General features: G+C 44.4%; 1 protein-coding gene across 1 annotated transcript; it reads right to left on the minus strand.

The window, feature by feature from the left end:
* Positions 1–239: 239 nt before the first annotated feature.
* Positions 240–6,200, minus strand: LOC104040882 (carbohydrate sulfotransferase 9). The gene is made up of 2 exons (XM_009500556.2): positions 5,310–6,200; positions 240–4,861 (listed from the first exon to the last, which is right to left on the minus strand). The coding sequence occupies exons 1-2, from the start codon at positions 5,401–5,403 to the stop codon at positions 4,011–4,013; spliced, it is 945 nt and encodes a 314-aa protein (XP_009498851.1). The 5' UTR covers positions 5,404–6,200; the 3' UTR covers positions 240–4,010.
* Between the last annotated feature and the right edge of the window lie 14,556 nt (positions 6,201–20,756).

Consider the following 20,756-nt stretch of genomic DNA (forward strand, 5'->3'; position numbering starts at 1 on the left):
TAGCTTCATCTTTTCTCCAAACTGGAACACTCATTAGTATTTGCGAATTCTTTCAATTCTTTAGAAGTCCCATGAGACAGCTTTATACTAATGTCCAAAGCAGAGCCAAATGGCTTTGTATTTATTGTTGTCTAATAGCATGTGGCCTATGTTATGATTTGATGGAACAACTCTGAGCCTTTGGGTTTTTTTAAAAGAGTTGTTATTGAGACAGATGAAAAAATAGATTAATGCGTTAACTCACTACAGTTTATTATGGCAATCAGAAATAAAACATAGCAACGGTAACGTCACAGGCATATAATAACAAATCAGAAGATTAATCATGGCAATGCCTACCTCTTCTAATCCACCCTAGGGCCCGAGTCCAAAGCCACACCATACCATGCCGCCTCTGCCCCAGCTTCCAACTGCAAGCACCCACTTTACTCCCAGGAAAACATTACCTGGAGCTAGCACCCAAAAGAAAGAAGCTCCACTGAAAGTTTTTCTCTAGGCAAAAGCAAATGGAAGGCCAGCTCAGCTTAGAGCCTTTGTTCTGTACAGTACACTTGCAGGGAAGACAGTACAGGAAATCTCTCTCCAAGGCCATAAAAAAGACAGTAATATTATTTTCATCATGAAGTTTACAGGTGTTTTACAGTTCTTGTGGGCTGACTAGGACAAGGTCCAGAGCGTTCATCAACTTTTATTACATTACAATATCAAGAATGCTATAACAGCCGTATTATTGGTGAATTCACAATGCTGTCTAGTGGAATGAACTTCAGAGTTCAGCTGGGGAATAAACAAGGTGGTGGTACAGCCCCCACCCTGCTCTGGGCAATGGGCAGTCACTCACATGTTAGGAAATACTAGAGAGCAGAATTTTCTGCAAGCATTGCCGTCTGACAGCTAGCGCTAAAAAATACACCAATTCGATGCAAGTACTAAAGATGTTGCAATTTTCTCCTGCAGACTAAGTTTTTGAGCTCAGCCCAAACTTCCATGCTCACCTTTGCAAGCTGTGAAAGCTTTTTACAGCATAGAGCAAGTCACCATTGCTTTCATTAATTTTGAAACGTATTGCAGAGCTCTTATGTATTCCTGGGCCACTGCACAGCAGCTCTTGGGTGCGTGGAGGGGATGTTAGGGAGTATTCTCAAGCTCACAGAAATGGAAATGCAGTAAATCAGGCGGAGCATTAAAAAATGCCCGCAGGGGAATGCTACAAGATCCTTTATAAAGCAATGTCTGTTCTTCCTATTTTTCCAACAGATTTCAACCCATTATTCTAATTTTGTTAGCACTGGTAACGCACAATTTATACCATACTTGTAGGACACTGCTTCCTAAAACCGTCGTTACGTGTGCACACATGCACACCCGTGTCCTCCGCAGTTTTTTGTGTCGAGACCCACCCCAGATAAACGGCATTACTGCAGCCAGTGTTTCCAGGCAATGTGCTACTTACGATTTCCTATAGGCAAACATAAAATCTGAAAGTCATCATGAATAGTTAGAGATTTTTCTGCATCGATAGATAGCCTTCTGTTACTGACTAGTACTTGTGATGAATGAATTAGCCATCCGTTCTCTGACACCACTGTAGGATGACTATGTGATCTTGTGTGAAAGAGGAAATAAGAATAAAAAGCCACTCATCGCTAACAGCAAGAAACCAGAGAGGAGAGTTAGCACTAGAGTGCTGATAGCAGAGACGCCTATCCAACTCTGTCAGTATCATTGCTTCAGAGTTCGCCTAGGCTTGCTGATGGTGCCAGAAAATAAAAGTATCTTTGCTGAAGCTTATATTTCTGGAGGGATCTATCATATAGAAGCAAATTATGAAGCAAATCTTATTCCTATCTTCCTCTGCATGGGCTGGCAAAGAAAGTAGAAGCACGTGGCTGGAGATGGCTCTAATTCAGGAAAAAGAGAGAGAGGGAGACTGCATCCCTCTGCATAGCCTTAATTTTGATAGGAGTAATTTTCAGCTTCCTCTGCTTTAGCACAATAAAAGTTTAAAAAAAAATCGGTGTGAATTACGTGGTTGCTGGGGTAGCATGAGCAGTCCAGTGTCCGGGCATAGTAGCACTGTGGGGACACCAAAGATGGTGGTGGTGAGAGTAAGATCCAGAACCATGAACCACTCTGCATAAAATCACAAGATATTTGAAAAAAAAAAAAAAAAAAACCAAACCAAATGTTTTGCTCTTCTTGCTTGGTCTTCTCACTTTGGATGTCCCCCTGTGCTAAAGCTGCTCCATTTATAGAATAGTCACCCATACAAGAGCTGCCAGATGTACTGAACATTAGTCCTGACTTTGTGTACCATCTGCCATCAAGGAGCGACTCCGAAAGCTTCTTCCTCTGCCTCCTCCTGTCGCGTCACCATGGTCTCATCAGCGTCTCTAGCCGATGTCCAATGTATCACTGCATCTTCCCTCTGGGGTAGACCACCCTGCACCCCACTCCCTGCCCTGGGACCTCTCTTCACAACCCTCATGACGTAAATCCCAATACATATAATTTTCCCAGTCCCTGCTTTCCCCTCTCCCTTGGCCGTGCAGCGGGCAGCAACAGCTATACAGATTGGTGGCTGCAGTGTGTTATTTTGTCCCTGTCCTTTTCTATGTAATGACAAGCTGCAAGCCCAATTTGGACCCACGACTAGCCTGCCAGCCTTTGTACATTTGCAGGTATAGCTGATAAGCTGAGCTAAGTGCATTTGAGAGACTTTCAAGTTAGCTCCTGAGAGAATGACATCCCCTAAAGGTAGTGCTAATACAATTAGTTTCTAAAACTTGCTACAGTTAATATGGTCACAAATTAATTTTCAATGTGACTAGGCAATAGATTGAAAAAAAAATATGGGGCAAGTCTTGTACTTAATATAGTATATAGACCCCATAGTGATCTAAAACCAAAGCCATGTAGGAATATAAGAAGTAGATAATGGTTTGAGTTGCTTCTCCCACATGCGTCATTGCTCCCTTCACCATAATTCTACAATTTATTTGCACTCAATTTCCTGTGAGGTGAGAAAGAAACAGGTAGAACAAATATATTACTGAGTTACCCAGCTCCACCTAAGTGCCATGCTCAGGTAAGTCCCAAGGGCTCATGGGCTCCAGCAGGCACATATGGGGAAAGCCCACACATTATTCCCCCTCTGCTGACTGCCCGGTCAGTTGACTGGGTGGTGAGTGATTTTGGAGAATAAATGAGTCACCTTTCCACTGAGATTTTAGATCCTGCACCACCCCAGTTGTACAGTTTAGAACATACCTCTAAATACTTCTCTAAAAAAATAAAAGATACATTTTTCAGACCTTCCCTCTTAAATCAGACCATAATGCTCACAAAGAGTTTGCAAAGTCACCGTGAACACCAGACCTGCTCCTCAGAAGATTTTGGAGAGATATAAGGGAAACCCTGACTGGATTGCTGCCAACTATACAGCTTGAAGGATGAGGCTGGTGGGCTGTGGTGGGAGCACTGCCAGAGAGGAATATAATCAGGCATTAAGTTCTGTGTGGTGCAGCTTCAAGCAGCTGAATTTATTTGCTTCTTTCCTACAGGATTCACAATTGAGGGTCTTGCCGATAGAGAGTGGTTTGACTCTCAAGCAGATTATTTATTGCTTCGTATGTCTTTTTCTAATAAAAAATTAAAATCATTTATCTTAAATAATGGTATTCTAAAAATATTCATTGTGAAAAACAACATTCTTCATCATTCCCCTATCCCTTACCATCATACCAAAATCTATCATTTATAAACAATCTTCATGAAACAAACATATGCCATTAATGATCAACAGGAAGAAAATCATTTCGTGTAGGTGAAGTACTGTATGGTGCAACAGATCATGGCAGGGATTTGTTGTAAGAGTGCTTAGGATGATAAACCATGTTTCTGAACACCAGTAAAATCTCAGCAGCTGTTACCAAAGCACCTATCAAGCACCTGTGAGGACAAGTTCAGCCCATTTTGTACAAAGGAAACTGTTCTTTGTTTATCCTAGATTAGTCATCCAGGGGCAAATAGTCCTCGTATTTCATACTATAGTTGAACAAGAAAAAATCCATTTGATACAACTTTTTTATCTTCTCAATTTGTTCTGAGTTCAATTGTCTGAGATACTCCAAGGTGATATCACCATTAGTTCGTTTCTCTGAGCCATACCTCTTCAAACTGGGGTAGTGCAGGCTCTCTGGTGCTCCAATGACCTTCAGAACATGCTCAGAATCTAACCCAAGAGTTTCATACCTACCCAGAATATTGTATTGAATGTTGCAAGGATCACAGAGCAGAAACATTGGTTTCCAGTGAATGTCAAGCTTATTTGGTGGTTTTGCTGTAATGAAGTTGACAAATTCCTGGAAACTCACTTTTTCAGAAGAATTTTTGTTTTTCCTGAACATTGCCCTAATCTCATTAGCAACAGTGACACTGTAGAATGGCTCAGAGTGCAGAAGTTTGTCTCTGTAAGCTGAAACCAGCCTTTCCAAGGGATGTCTGGTGAACATCACTTTCGTATAATTGTTCAGAAATTCCTTTTGTGTGGCAGGAGGATAAGTCACCAGCTTTTTGATCACTGAGGTTTGGTGGATGTTGTCATGCTCAATTTCAGAAGCTTCCGCATTCAAGCCTGCTTGGAGGAGAAAAATAATTCTCTTCCAATTGGAGCAGCCTACCTTGGGTACCTCACAGTAGATAAATTTATGTTTGTGCTCCACAAAGAGCTGGTTTGCAACATGAGAATCCAATTGCTGTCTTAATTTCAGAAGATTGTTCTTCAGGCAGACAGAAGCCAGTGTGCTTTTGCGACCATTTTGAATCTCCGGCCAATCTTCAGCGGGATCAGGAAAAGCACCTGCAGCCAAGGAAGAGATTTAAACTATTAGTGTGAAACAGATTTATATGTCTCTTTCTTTAGGACAACCATAGCACTCAATCTATTTCCCTGCATACAAAAACTAATGAAGATGCTAAAATAATTTTTATCGTTTACTGTCACCAGACACCACTATGGCAAACATGCAATAAACTATCCTGCTTAGTGAAGAGTTTGTTAAAATTGAAACTTTCAACATGCTAGCAATATTACTCTAAGCAAGACGGATGTTCTGGCACTTCTAATGTCAACTAGTTTTTGAAGTGCTCTTCTCTCATGCATTGCTAAGATAGCTATCACAGTGACAGGGCCTTCTGTGTTTTCAAGGTATGGTTTAAGCTCCATAGTTACTTTCTAACACGTCTGGGAAAGGTGTCCCTGGTTTTATAAAACATTAAGTCTTTCTGTTGGTAAATTCTTTACTCACCTGTTAGGGTTTTTTGTCTCTTATAGAAAAAACCCAAAAGAAATATCCCAAAAATAAAATTTGGGAGAAGGAAAACCAGCACCTTCTGGTTCATATTATTTTCACAGGAAGGAGGATGATGTGATCTTTAAAGTGAAAATCTGCCTTTCTGTCAACAAGGAAAGATAATACAAGTTAGATTTTGTATGAGTGAGATCGCAAAGATACCATGGTACATCCTCTTACAGAATTCACAATAGCAAAAAGACATTTCAAGCCCTACAAGAACAGGTTTTGCTAATAACTAAAAACTTTCCTATGAAAAAGACTCACCATAATTATACAGTTAAACCAAACAGACAAATAATATGACCATTTCAAGGTATTACAAAAAGCCCCCCTTTGTCAGAACAATGTCCTGAGGACACTGCGTATAGTTAAATGCATACAAAAAATCTCCAAGTAGGTCACCAGTTTCATGTTCTAACTTTAACTACCCCATACAGTCCAATACAGTCCTACCCCATACAGTCCAATATACTGGGCACTGACAAAATGAGGCCTTCCTCATACGTTCCTGAAGCCATTCACAAGTTACCTGCCTGTTCTTTTCTTGCCTTTTTTTTCTTCTTCCTTTGGTGCTCACCCAAATGTTCTCAATTCCTTGGTGGGGTGGTCCTCACTGTCTTTACCTCTCAACAGACCCTGCCAGAAGTCTGCTCAGAGCAGGATGAGATGGATTTCCTGATGGAAGCATTGATTATCAGGTACAGCTTAAGGTTCTTCTACTGATGGTGGGCAGGGGGAAAAGGCCTAATGCAGGTAATAAGAATTATTAATCCACTTGCTTCCGAACGTGGGATCAGGAAAGAAATTTGGCCTTACTTTTCACCAGGTGGCATTTTAGTAGCACACGAGCTACTGGTTTCAGCTGCTTGTTCATCTCAAAGTAACTGAGGTTGGTTGTGGTTTAATGCCAGTCATCAGCTCAGCCCCACGCAGCAGTGGGATGGGCAAGATTAAGAAAACTCATGGGCTGAGATAAAGACAACAGAATTGGTAAAGGAAAAGCTGGGCACCGAAGCAAAGCAACATAAAGAACTCGTTCGCCCCTTCCCACGGGCAGGCAGGTGTTCGGTCATCTCCGGGAAAGCGTAACGGTTACTTGGGACAACAGATGCCGAACTCCAAACATCCCCCCTTCTTTCCCCAGCGCTATATGCTGAGCATGGCGTCTGTGGTGTGAGATATCCCGTGGGTCAGTTGGGGTCAGCTGTCCCGGCTGTGCCCCCTCCCAGCTTCTTGTGCCCCCGGCAGAGCACGGGGAGCTGAGGGAGTCCTTGACCAGTGTAAGCGCGACTTAGCAACAGCCAAAACACCTCCGCATTATCACCGCTGTTTCCAGCAAAAATCCAAAACACAGCCCCATACTAGCTACTACGAAGAAATTTAACTCTGCCCCAGCTGAAACCTGGACAACAAGTAAATCAGTATTCAGTGCAGGAGAAATTCTTCCTCATTCCAGCAGAGAATCCTAACTACTAACAATAGATAGGTTGTCCCATTCTCTCTCTCCCAAGACACTGCAGCGTATATATGTTTGCTGCCGTTGCTGCTGCTGCGTAAGAGCCCCCAAATGGTTTACTATGGCAGGAAGCATATAGAAGTGGCAGAGGAAACAAGAGAAAATATGCTCCATGTTCAGAGACAAAAGGAGCAGACAAAAGGCCAATGCACTCCAACAGTCAACATATTCCCTCTCCTGCGCTCAGTCATTCTGTCCATTTGGACTTCCTGGAGAGAGCTAAGCCCTCCGTGCAATCTTGTGTTCCCCCCATTAGAAAGCTCTTTATCAGCATGCTTTTCATCACTTTTTATTTGAAGTAGAAATATTAAGTGGAAAACCATAACTACTGGCAAACTTGACATTCTATTTCTGTCCCATAAAGTCTGCACCATCAAAAAAGTCAAGCAACACTGCCTTCATTTTCCACTTTTCGATTTTTCACCCTGAACCTGCTGGTAATAAAAACATCTTTGTCTGGATTTCTTGAGAATGTAACTTCAACTTTGGTTTTATTTTGTTTTTACAAAGTTAGAACAGGGCTGCTCTGGAAGTTATTTGTGGCACCTCCCCCCGCCAGCGTGGTTGTACACAATGGAAAAAGGTTAGGGTGTGTTCTGAGGCAGCAGCAGAGGCAACACTAGTTAAAATGCTGCAAAGGTACTTGCACACAAGGTTTCTTCCTTTCAGAGGTGATTATTATATTACACATCTTTGCCAGAGTATCTTCAAACTCATACAGTTAACAGCATTACTAATTATTAAATCTTAGTGTAAGCATGACCTGAGAAATGGAGAGGGATCGCTGATCTGTAAACATCATTATGAACAAATCTTCAGTTACATGTATTAAAAATTTACTTGTGTTTACATTAAACTTAAAATATCATTCAAGTGAATGCAGTATTTTTACACATTATGGCATTCAGCCAGTATTTTTGCATTTTCTTGGCTGCATAAGACCATTATAAAGGGGACAAGAACAAATATGGGTTGATCTTTGGCCTTTAACTTTTTCTTCACTGCATGTTAATTCTCCCTGTGCTGTGCCGTCTATTGACTTCTAATGCATCAAAGACTGTTTTCAAGGTTAGCTGAAGTCAGTCAGATTGTTCATTGATCTCATGAGGTCCAAGATTGCATGATCTCTTTCTATTCTTTTTCAGAAGTGGTTTGAAGACACAATTTCACACTGTATAGAAATTAAAATAAATGTAACACTAAATACTTCTGTACGGGGAACCCTTCTGTAAGGGAAAGAGGTTGGGCTTAATTTACCTTAAATGCTGTCACCTCAGGGTCATCATAGTTATTGTTTCAATACATGCCTCAGGAATCAGAAGATGAATGTCCTGGTTTCAGCTGGTATAGAGTTGGGGTTTTTTGTTTTGTTTTCCTAGTAGCTGGTACAGTGCTGTGTTTTGAATTTAGTATGACAATAATGTTGATAATACACTGATGTTTTAGTTGTTACTTATACTAGTCAAGGACTTTTTCAGCTCCCTGTGCTCTGCCAGGTGCACAAGAAACTGGGAGGGGGCACAGCCAGGACAGCTGACCCCAACTGGCCAACGGGATATTCCATACCATATGATGCCAAGCTGGGTATCTAAACTGAGGGGAGAGTTGGCTGGGGGCAGTGACTGCTGCTCAGGAACTGGCTGGGCATCAGTCAGCAGGTGGTGAGCAAGTGCATTGTGCATCACTTATTTTGTATATTGCTGCTATTGTTGTTATTGTTATTATTATTATTATTTCCCCTTCCTTTTCTGTTCTATTAAACTGTCTTTATGTCAACCCATGATTTTTTTTCCCCGATTCTCTCCCGCGTTCCACTGTGAGGGGGAGCGAGCAAACGGCTGTGTGATGTCTAGCTGCCTGACAGGTTAAACCACAACAATGAACTAGATTAATTTACCCTATTTAGATACTTGTTTCATATATATTTGTTAGTTAAAATACTGGTACAGAATATAAGGTTTGCCATAAGACACATTTTAAATTGAAACTTGTCAGTGAGTCACAAGAGGGAAATGGAAGAGACTTCCCACCTTGAGGGAAAAAAGATGTTTATGAGCTATTCAAACACAGGAGACAACTGCTCTTCTAAGACATTGGTATATCTGTGGAAGCAAAAGAATCCTTAGTTTAATTCAGGAGAGTGGTCAGACCATAAGAAGGAATAGAATGAGCTCCAAGGTGACAGATGAAATCTGTCTGGACCCCTTAGAACCTTCAAAGTGCACCCTGGCTGTAAGAGCTAAAACCATCCATCAACAAGTGAGGTCAACATGACAATTCGGACAAGTACCTGAAGGTGAAGTCTGAAGGCTTCTTTTGAAGATGTTTTCTGATAGGAGACCCCAGTACAGAGTTCTGTGCAGTGCAATGTCTCCAACAACGAAAATCACCTAAGAGGAATCTGTGGAATATAGGAAAGAAAATTCTGAGAGCCATTTTGCCACAAGAGGGACAAGTCACCCAGAAATGAAAAAGGGGTGAAAAAATCCAAAACAAAAACATCTTTGTGATACATCCACTGCCAGTAGATCTGATTCTTCTGTTCCCTCACTTATGTCTTTTCCAGAATATTGTGGTTTAGCCAGCAACTCAGCCCCACACAGCCGCTTGCTCACCCCCCCACCGGCGGGATCGGGGAGGGAATCAGAAGGATAAATCTCATTGGTTGAGATAAGAACAGTTAATAATTAAAATAAAACAATAACAACAACAACAATACTAATGCAATGAAAAGGAGAATAACGAGAGAGGCGAAACCCGGGGTGGGGGGAAAGGGAATGAACCACCAAAACAAACCGCACACGACACAACCGCTCACCACCCGCCAACCCAACGCCGCCAGTCCCCGAGCCGCAACTGCCCCAGTCAATATACTGGTCATGGTGTCACATGGTATGGAATGAACGTCCCATTGGCCAGTCGGGGTCAGCTGTCTTGGCTGTGGCCCCGCCCCTCCCAGCCTCCTGCCCATGTGGCAGAGCACGGGAAGCTGGAAAGGTCCCTGACCACCACAGGCACTACAGTGAAGAGAATTAACCCTATCCCAGCCAAAACCAGCACATTCTCCACCCCTTATTCCATACCATTTATGCCATGACAGGTCCCATACTACCCAATACAACCTCACCAACCACCACCCCTCCCCTCCCCATCCTTGACATAATACACAGACATCATTCCCTTAGTTTATGGACCTTCCCTGTAAAATGTCCATTGAGTTCACCCAGTCCATGACTCTGGGCTCCATCTGCCATATCAGTCTTTCAGGGCAGGGGAGATGGTGTGTGTGTCGTAGGGTTGCTGCATACCAAATCAGTCTTTGTAACATCACTGCTGCACTTGGCTGGTTTCATCAAAGTTCATCTTCCACGGATTGGGAGATTTGCACTATGGTATCACTGACATGGCATATAGCAACCACAGAAAAGATGACACACAATATTATATAGCATTTTGCATTATGCTGTTCACTTCATTGGCTGTTTTCCTCCAAAATCAGATCCCCTTGAGGCACACATCAGACTCCTCCATCTTCCCACATCACCCACCAAGTGCACCCAGGTCCTCGAGCAAAAGCAATCGCACGAATGGGTTTGCCTTTGCACAAGGCAGGAAGTACCCAGACAGTTTTCCCCAGCATATTTTTTACGTGCACTACAGGGACTTTATCCCGTCCACAGTACATAAGAACTCTAATCAGGCAGGGCCAGCTCGATTGGCAGACACCCTGGTGTTGACTAAGCAGGTGGCTTTTGCTAAATGTCTGTCCCAGTATTTAAATGTTCCACCCCCACAGGGCGTTTGCCACCATCCAGGAGTCAGTATAGAGGTAGGGCACCGGCCACTTTTCCCGTTCAGCGATGTCTAAGGCCAGCTGGATGGCCTTTACCTCTGCAAAGTGGCTCGATTCACCTTCTCCTTCAGCAGTTTCTGTGACTTGTCGTGTAGGACTCCATACAGCAGCCTTCCGTCTCCGGTGCTTCCCCACAAGGTGACAGGACCCATCAGTGAACTGGGCATACTGCTTCTCATCTTCTGGCACTTTGTTATACAGAGGGGCTTCTTCAGCACACGTCACCTCCTCCTCTGGTGATAATCCAAATCTTTGCTTTCTGGCCAGTCCATGATCACTTCCAAGATTCCTGGGTGACTGGGGTTTCCCATTTGAGCCCGTTGTGTGATCAGTGCAACCCATTTACTCCATGTAGCATCAGTTGCTTTGAACATGCAGCCCAGCACCGGCAGTCGGGGCGCCAGGAGCAGGTGTGCTTCAGTACCAACCACTTCTGAAGCAGCTCGAACCCCTTCATATGCTGCCAATATCTCTTTCTCAGTTGGAGTATAGCGGGCTTCAGACCCTCTGTATCCACAACTCCAGAACCCTAGGGGTCGGCCTCGGGTCTCCCCTGGTGCTTTCTGCCAGAGGCTCCAGGTAGGACCGCTCTCCCCAGACACGGTGTAGAGCACATTTTTAACATCTTGTCCTGCCCAAGAGCTACTGCATGAACTATCTCCTGTTTAATCTGTTCAAAGGCTTGTTGCTGCTCAGGGCCCCATTTGAAATCATTCTCCTTCAAGGTCACCTCATAGAGAGGGCTTATGATCAGACTGTAATTTGGAATATACATTCTCCAAAAGCCCACAATGCCTAAAGAAGCTCCTGTTTCCTTTTTGCTAGTTGGTGGAGACACGGCTGCTATTTTGTTGATCTCATCCATTGCGATCTGACGACGACCATCTTGCCATTTGATTCCTACGAACTGGATCTCTTGTGCGGGTCCCTTTGTTTTATGGCAAAACCAGCTTTCAGAAGGATTTGGACTATTTTCTTCCCTTTCTCAAAAACTCCTCCTGCTGCGTTGCTCCACACGATGATGTCATCAATGTATTGAAGGTGTTCCAGAACTCCACCCTGTTCTAGTGCATTATGGATCAGTCCATGACAAATGGTAGGGCTGTGTTTCCGCCCCTGGGGCAGTCGATTCCAGGTGGACTGTGGCCTGCACTCTGCTGCCAGAGGGATTGAGAAGACTGCATTAGTGGTATCAATTCTGGCATACCACTTGGCTGCCTGTCATGGTTTTAGCTGGGATAGAGTTAATTTTCTTCCCTGCAGCTGGCACAGTGCTGTGCTTTGGACTTAGCATGAAAACAAAGTTGAGATAACACACCGATGTTTTGGCTGTTGCTGGGCAGTGCTTGTGCTAGTCAAGGACATTTCCAGCTTCCCAGGCTCTGCCGGGGGCACAAGAAGCCGGGAGGGGAGGGGGCACAGCCAAGAGAGCGGATTCAAACTGACCAAAGGGATATTCCATATCATGTAACATCATGCCCAGTGTGTTAACTGGGAGGGGCTGGCGGGGGAGGGAGGGAGCAATCGTGGCTCGGGGACGGGCAGCATCGGTGAGCAGGTGGTGAGTGGCTGTATCGTTTGTGTTTCTGTGGGGTTTTTTTCCCTTTTTTCTTTCCCTTCCTTTTCCATTTTATTATATTAACACTATTGTCATTATTATAATAATCATTATAATTATTATTTTATTGTAATTATTAAACTGTGCTTATCTCAACCCACAAGTTCTTTTGCTCTTCCGATTCTCTTCCCCATCCCACAGGGGTGGGGGGAGCGACTGAGCGGCTGCGGGGTGTTCAGTTGCCGACTGAGGCTGAACCACGACACTGCCTTGGACTCCAGTTTGTATTGAAGTTCTAGCATGGCTGGCACAGCAGCACTCAGCGGCGGCGTGACTTCGTTCAGGCCATGATAGTCTACTGTTAGCCTCCACTCTCCGTTAGATTTCTGCACTGGCCATATGGGACTGTTAAAGGGTGAGCAAGTCTTACGGGTCACTCCTTGGCTCTCCAGTCGACGAATGAGCTCATGGATGGGAATCAGGGAGTCTCGGTTGGTGCGATATTGCTGCCGGTGCAGTGTTGTGGTGGCGATCGGCACCTGTTTTTCTTTCACCCTCAGCAACCCCACAACAGAAGAGTCCTTCGAGAGACCGGGCAAGTAGACAGCTGTTTAATTTCCTCCGTCTCCAAGGCAGATACTATAAAAGCCCACCAGTACCCTTTTGGGTCCTTGAAATACCCTCTCCTGAGGCAGTCTATGCCAAGGATGCACAGAGCCTCTGGGCCAGTCACAATGGGGTGCTTCTGCCACTCATTCCCAGTTAGGCTCACTTCGGTCTCCAATACAGTTAGCTCTTGGGATCCCCCTGTCACTCCAGCAATGCTGATGGGTTCTGCCCCGATATAGTTTGATGGCATTAAGGTGCACTGTGCGCCGGTGTCCACTAGAGCTTTACACTCCTGTGGGTTGGATGTGCCAGGCCATCGGATCCACACAGTCCAGTAAACCCAGTTGTCCCTTTCCTCCACTTGGCTGGAAGCAGGGCCCCTCTAGACCTGATCATAGTATTCGTTACTCACTTCTTGTAAATATAAATCAAAAGTCACTTTATTGAGATGGGAAGTAATATCAGCTCTTCTACTCCGTTTGGGGACCTGCTCACTGGAAACTGGAGCAGCAGCTTTCCTGGAAGAACCTCCCTGAGTGATTGGTTTTCCTTGCAACCCACTCACCCATGCCTCTAGGGTTGAGGTAGGCTTGCCATCCCACCTCGTCATGTCCTCTCCGTGGTCATGCAGGTAGAACCATAGGGTGGCCCGTGGTGTGTATCCTCTCCTTTGATCAAAAGGACACTTAATCCTAACAGCTGAGACAGTATGTGGAGGTGGGGAGCAGGGCATATCTTCTTTGAGTTGTTGGAACTCTCGGGATAGTTTCTCCAGAGTAGAGATGAGGGAGGAAGAGATATTTGCTTCGTACTCCCGGAGTTTATCAATCACCTCCGCCACTGTTGGTGCCTCATCCTCTCTCCAGGACATCACTGCCAATGAGTTTGCATACAAGGATGGTGTGCTCTGTACAAACTGCCGCCACATGGATTATGTGCACTGGGCTTCATCTGGATCTTTGGATGACTGTTGATCGTCCAGGTCACCATAAATCACCTCAAGCACAGCTAATTCCCTTAGATACTGGATGCATTTCTCCATGGTTGTCCATTTTCCTAGGCAATATGTAACATCTTCTTTGAAGGGATGCCTTTCCTTCACTCCAGACAGGAGTCGCCTCCAGAGGCTGAGGGCTTGTGTCCCTTTTTCAGTTGATTTGTCAACGCCCCCTTCACCAGAAATGGATCCCAGTTGTTTGTCTTCCTGCCCCTCTAATTCCAGGCTACTGGCCCCATTATCCCAGCATCGGAGCAGCCAGGTGACAATTTGCTTATCTAGATGACGGCCAAAATCTTTTCGCATATCTCACAACTCACTCCAGGACAGGGATCGGGTGGTCTCCATTTCATTTATGACTTCTTCCTCCTCTTCTCCTCGTGATGGCCCTGCTTTTTTATCATCCCATTCTAAACAAGTTTACTTCCGCTTCCAAGATTTCTTCCTGAGTATAGGGGCAACTGATACTGGCATGGGTTGGTTCTCTGGTTCAGCTGCAGTGTCAGTTGTAGGGGTTTGAGTGGCCATAGTGCCTGTCATCGGGGTTGGAGTGACCACAGTGCCAGTCACTTTGTCTTTTAATCCAGACACCTTCTCGTCCCCTTGGGAGTGCTGAATACTGTTGAGCAGGGCTCGGTACACATGGGCCAGGCCCCAGCACATTGCAGTTATCTGTGTCTCTCTGGAGTTCCCAGGGTAACAACATACTTCCTCCACATATTCTAGTAGTTTTTCAGGATTCTGCACTTGTTCAGGGATGAAACTCCAAAAAACTGGGGGTGCCCACTGCCCTAGGTATTCGCCCGTGCTATCCCACATGCCCTGCCACTCGTAACTATCAAGCCTTGGGGCAGATCTCTGGGTGATATTCTTAAATTGCTTTCTAACCTTAGCCAAAACCAAAAAAATATGCCCCAAAACTAACAATAAGTATATCGTTAAGATCCCAAGGATGTTCAAGGATAAGATAACCAAGGATGTTCAAGATTCAAAAAGGTTGTTGCAATAAAGGTGAAGACATCATAGAAAAAAGTAGCAAAGATACCATTCTGTATAATATATAAAATCTCTCAGAGGAGGAGGTATAATTGCTAATTGCCTCAGTGAGGTGGTATCCAAAGTACAGTAACAGTTCCAGCACAAACTACAAATACTAGATAAAGCTGAAAAGTAGTGTTTGCGTAACAAATCTCTTAGGCAAAACATCACTAGTCATGGCAGAACACAGCATACTAAATAAACCAACACCAATCTTTAACGCGTACTGCAAAAACGAGAACATGGTGCTGTGACCAGCAGCTGTTATTATCTCAAAGCCTCTGAGCCCCACGTTGGGTGCCAAAAAAGACTGTTGTGGTTTAGCCGGCAGCTCAGCCCCACACAGCCGCTCACTCACTCCCCCACCGGTGGGACGGGGGAGAGAATCAGAAGCCAACCCAACGCCACCAGTCCCCGAGCCGCAACTGCCCCAGTCAGTTAATAATGAAAATAAAACAATAATAACAACAATACTAATGCAATGAAAAGGAGAATAACGAGAGAGGCAAAACCCAGGGTGGGGGGAAAGGGAATGAACCACCAAAACAAACCGCCCATGACACAGCCGCTCACCACCCACCAACCCAACGCCGCCAGTCCCCGAGCCGCAACTGCCCCAGTCAATATACTGGTCGTGGTGTCACATGGTATGGAATGAACGTCCCGTTGGCCAGTCGGGGTCAGCTGCCCCGGCCGTGGCCCCGCCCCTCCCAGCCTCCTGCCCACGTGGCAGAGCACGGGAAGCTGGAAAGGTCCCTGACTACAATAGCCGCTACAGTGAAGAGAATTATCTCTATCCCAGCCAAAACCAGCACACAGATGCTTATAATTGTGTTGTCTGTTTTAGATGTAATGCATTAACATTAGTATTTGCATTTTACCTCATCCTACCTTGAACTAAGTGTGATTTAAGGCAACCAGGTAACTACAAGGCATTCCTCAGTCAAGGTGTGGTGAGTCTGTTAACACAATAACTTCATAATAGTCTAGTTGTGCTGTAACCAAAGGGCAGCAGAATGGGCTCCCACAGTCAAGGTGGAAAAACAATATCACAGGGCTTAAAAAAAGGCAGAAATGTCTTCTAGTGAAAAGCAACACAGCAAGGAGTCAGAGATCTAAATGTCTCTTTGAAACTAACATACTCCCAAAGACAGGAGAAAATATTCAAGACTAACTATCGGGCATTAATCTGCTTTGCTCTTGTTACACATAGTTGCGGGGGGGTTGTGGATTTTTTTTTGTTTGGTGGGGGTTTTTTTTGTTTTTTAATGAAGCATAAAATCTTCTAGATAACAGCCTTATGCTGCACTGTTGGTTTCTGCTTATTCTTCAGATCACATCATTATAGATCAACCATACATAGCTATGGCTTAATATTTTCAACTCTGCTTGCCTTACCAGATTCTGCAGATTTCATCAGAAATAATTTATGACTCTTTCTTGGACATTACTAAACAGTAAGCCAGGCAGTAAGAGGAATGATACTCATAGAACCCTTCTTGCAGAACCCTTTTGGAAGCATTTCTATCAGGTGTGAGATTTTTTGAAGCCTGTCAGTTAACTAGTGTTTCATTCCTTCAATGTGTATCCAGCTGATTTGATGGCTTTCTAGCTTAGCCAAAATATGCTGCAGTATTGAGTCAAATGCTTTATACAATTCTAAATCCACCATATCAATGTTATTACCTTAATCAACCAACCCAGACAAAAGCAGTGAGACAGCTTGGTGAGATCCATTTCCTATAGAATAGTACAACATTTCTATGAGAGAGCAACCAGAGCAAATGCTCAAGCCAAGAGTGGTGGCAAATGGGAAACAGATAATTGGAAAAAGCAATGCCAATCATCTCATGTGCATGCGAGATGGGAAAAAGGCCTGAAGCCCTCATAAAACAAGAAATATTTTTTTAATTTAACCTTCTTTACGTTACTGATTATTCAACTGCCTCCCTCTACTAATCCATTGTTAAGATTCTTCTCTTCCTGGTATACACACTCCTCATAACAAAACCAAAAAAAGTTGTATTATGTTGTTCATATCTTTGCTTTCAAGTTCGCTGACCATAAAATATTCTTTCCATCCTTCCATTTCCTTCAAGAAATTATGACAATGTTCTGCTTTTAACTACTTTCATTATCCCCCTTTTCTATACGCTATACTGGGTATGGAGGAGTGGCTGGCAACCTGCTCGCACACCCCCTGTATGTCAGGCTAGATCATTTAACCCAGTAGAGCTCTCTATCTCAATGATGAGATTGTACTTTTCCAGGGCACTCATACATTTGTCATTTGCCTGAGTTATTAGATATTTTTTCTGTTAAATTGCTTTCTCTTGGTTCATTTGTCTCATACCTGCTTTCCATTTTGTGATACTAAACCTTCTGCAACTGTCCCATAAGTTTGTTAGCAGTCTGGACTTCAGGTGTTCGTACCACATGTAGCTACACCACAACCACTCACACTCCTCCAACCACCAACTTTGGTTTTGTAATTAGTCCCTTTTCCCCTGAGCAAAACAAGGTCTGATATAGAATTTCCAGTACTCTTTCAGTTAGGGAATATTTAGACAGTCCAAAGATGTTTTAACGACAAACTCATGTGAGGACATGCCCTAGCACATCGCACTCAGATTGAAATTCTCCCTCCTGCCATGCAGGTTTATTCCTAGTACAGGCACCAAAGGAGTAGACTGCGTTGCCTTCAACAGGTATCACCAGTACATCATTCTGTCCTTGAACTGCTAAAACAATTATTCATAATACAGCATTCCCTAATGCTCTTCCTGGAACCGCTGAACCACTGCAATTGGAAAATCTGCAGTTTTTAAAGAAGCATTAAAAAAATAGTCTGAAAAAAACCAGTATTTTGATACTTTTAATAAACAATTAAAAGCCCTATAACTGGAAATGTTGAATAATGTTAAGCCTTTATGTATCGCACCTACTACCCAAGTACAGAAATACACGCGCACACACTCGTGTGTGTGTGTATATGTATATATTTCTGAACTACATGTATGTGTACATATATATACACACAGACATATGTGTAGTTCAGAAACAATATCAGTTACACTGGCATATTATTTGCTCCAAGTAAGCTAACTAAGTTGATAAGGATTTAAAGGCTCCTGGTGATAAATTTACAAAGGTGTGTCTCAAGCTAAATTTTTGCAAAGACAGACCTTGGTCACAGCTGAGCATACGGGGTGATCCTCTACGCCCTGCTTGATGATAAGTGGGACTTTAGAGATTAAAAGAATGAAATTACAATACTTATTTGTGCTTCTGATACATTTGAAGTAAAAAAGGTACCAGTAGGGCAGCTCAGTGGAAGGTATGGAAACTCTCTGGAAACAGATAACATTCTGAGTGGCTGAGCCCCATTCTGTACTTAAGCCCTGTTAATCCCTTCAAAAAGACAACTGCAAATACATATGTATGGATATCTACATGGGTACATAGAAGGCGTGGAGGGGATGACGTGCAGAAACCCCCCAGGAACAGCCAGAATGAAAAATGAACAAGAAAAACAAGCTTTGCTGGACGCAGTTCTGCATGTGCTGTTCTAACAGGGTGAACTGTGCTTTTAGAAGCAAGACCCTTGTTCACCCAAATCTGCAGCCCCCTTGTTCCTGTGCAACTCGCTGTGGATGGACAGGAGGGAGGGACACCCCAGAAACTGGAGTCTCAGCAGGCAGGCTGGCCTGCTTCATTAAGTGGAAAATTATTAAGTGGAAAATCATTAGTGCATTAGGAACCTCCAGCAGGCTGCAGAGAGCCAAGGGCTAGAAGAACCGTCTGATCTGGCTCATTTTGCCTACAGGAACCAGGGTCTGACATCACCTCGCTTGCAGCAGCAGGACTGAAAGGTGTTATGCGAGAATGAGCGCAAGCTTAGTAGGGGGACAACACATAAGCTAGACCGGGCGCTACTGAGGAAGAGGCTGACAGGGGTCTCCTACAGAATAGCACACTTCACAGCAGTGAGGTGGGTACAAAGGCACAATTTCCAACGCGGGCACAAGCTAAAACTCTTATTCCCCACAGTGGTTATCTCAGCCCTCCATTAATGCATCAGATTTCTTTCTGGTCTCAGCAACTGCAGTGCTGCCTTCCTCATTGCCGTCATTATACTGCTGATTATCCTCATTACACCACCTTCTTACGCCTGTCTTTCAGCTTCTCCTTCCCTATTTCATCCCATGACATCTCCCCATCTCTCCTTCGAAGGATTTTCTTTACCTGTCATTTCTCATGCAGTATTAAAAGCTCAACTTTACTTTCTGATCAGTCATATTGCTAGCCCCTGCTCCCATTAGCCTCTGCTAAAAAACAAATAGCTTCTGCTATCTCCTCTGCTGCTCCTTTTTTTGAGAAGTTTCTGAAGCACCTACAGATCTATGCATTTTTCACCTAAAATCACTCCTTAAAATCTTCCTTTTCAGGGATGCCAACACCACTTAGGCTGCCAGTGTGCTAACACTGTTACCAACCAGTCCACAAAAAGAGCAAGTGAAAGGAAGAGCCAATCTGGGGATGAAAAGAACCAAAGTGAGGAGAAAAAAAAGAGTACATGGGAAAAGGCGGCACAGAGTCTGACAGAAAAACTCCCAGCGAGGCAGGGAGCAGCAACCTGAGGAAAAGCGGTGGATCCAGGGCCATGGGAAATAGAAAGGCTGTGTAGCCTGTGCAAATGATGCTGTGGGAAAGGGAGATTGAGAATGGGAGTGGAAAAGACACGAAATATAATTCAGTAAAGTAAAGAGGGACAAGAACAAATTCAAGGTAAGTAGTATAGAAAAGAATATGCAAAAGTATCCAATAAATTACCACTGATGTTTAAAAAGGAATTAAATTAAATAAACTGCAGTCACTCATGCACTGAGACCCAACCCTTACTGTGTGATCAAACTTGTCTCAGTTTTCCTTCCTGTAGGTGTAGCCCGAAAGGCCATGGGCTTTTGATTTTCTAAGTATGGCCAATTCCCATCAATATTGTCAGGGAGCAGTGAGAGACAGCTCTCCTTTTGATATGGGGAGCTGGGAGCCAAGTGCAATAACCACATGGCCAGTGTGGCGGGGGCCTCACCAGCCTGGATCCATCACCACCCCTGAAGGGTGAAGACCTGGAGATGGCAGCCAGCTTCAGCCAAGAGACCAGATCATCAGGCAGAGACACGCTGACATTGTTCTGTGGGTGGGCCCAGCTTGGCTGGGCTGTGGGGAGCTGGATGCCAGCCCTGATGCGGCATCAACTGATGGCCCCCGGGGGGCTGACATGGGGTCCTGAGCTGCAGGCAGGGTGGGAGAAGCCCCAGGGGGCTGGGCACGGACAGTGAGGGCCCTGTTAGTGCTCTCACGGCCTCACAGATAATATGAGAACAAAGTCCACCCCCTCTGCTTCTCCACCCAGTGGATGAAAAGCTGGACATGAGCCAACAGTGTGCACTCACAGCCCAGAAGGCCAACCGTATCCTGGACTGCATCAAAAGCAGCGTGGCCAGCAGATCGAGGGAGGGGATTCTGTCCCTCTGCTCTGCTCTGGTGAGACCCCACCTGGAGCCCTGCGTCCAGCTCTGGGGTTCTCAGCATAAGAAAGACATGGACCTGTTGGAGCAGGTCCAGAGGAGGGCCACAAAAATGATCCAAGGGCTGGAGCACCTCTCCTACGAGGAAAGGCTGAGAGAGTTGGGGTTGTTCAGCCTGGAGACGAGAAGGCTCCAGGGAGACATAAGGTCTTAAAGGGGGCTTATAAGGAGAATGGGGACAAATTTTTTAGCAGGACCTGTTGTGATAGAACAGGGGGTAATGCTTTTAAACTAAAA

Source organism: Phalacrocorax carbo, chromosome 10 (genome assembly GCF_963921805.1).
Source record: "Phalacrocorax carbo chromosome 10, bPhaCar2.1, whole genome shotgun sequence".
In the NCBI taxonomy this organism is placed as follows: Eukaryota; Metazoa; Chordata; class Aves; order Suliformes; family Phalacrocoracidae; genus Phalacrocorax; species Phalacrocorax carbo.

What these genes read in the sequence shown, in the direction of transcription:
- LOC104040882 (XM_009500556.2), bottom strand. Translation starts at nt 5,403, where the DNA reads ATGAACCAGAAGGTGCTGGTTTTCCTTCTCCCAAATTTTATTTTTGGG. An exon ending in GAGACAAAAAACCCTAACAG is followed by an intron (nt 4,862 to 5,309) that starts GTGAGTAAAGAA and finishes CCTTGGCTGCAG; the next exon opens with GTGCTTTTCCTGATCCCGCT.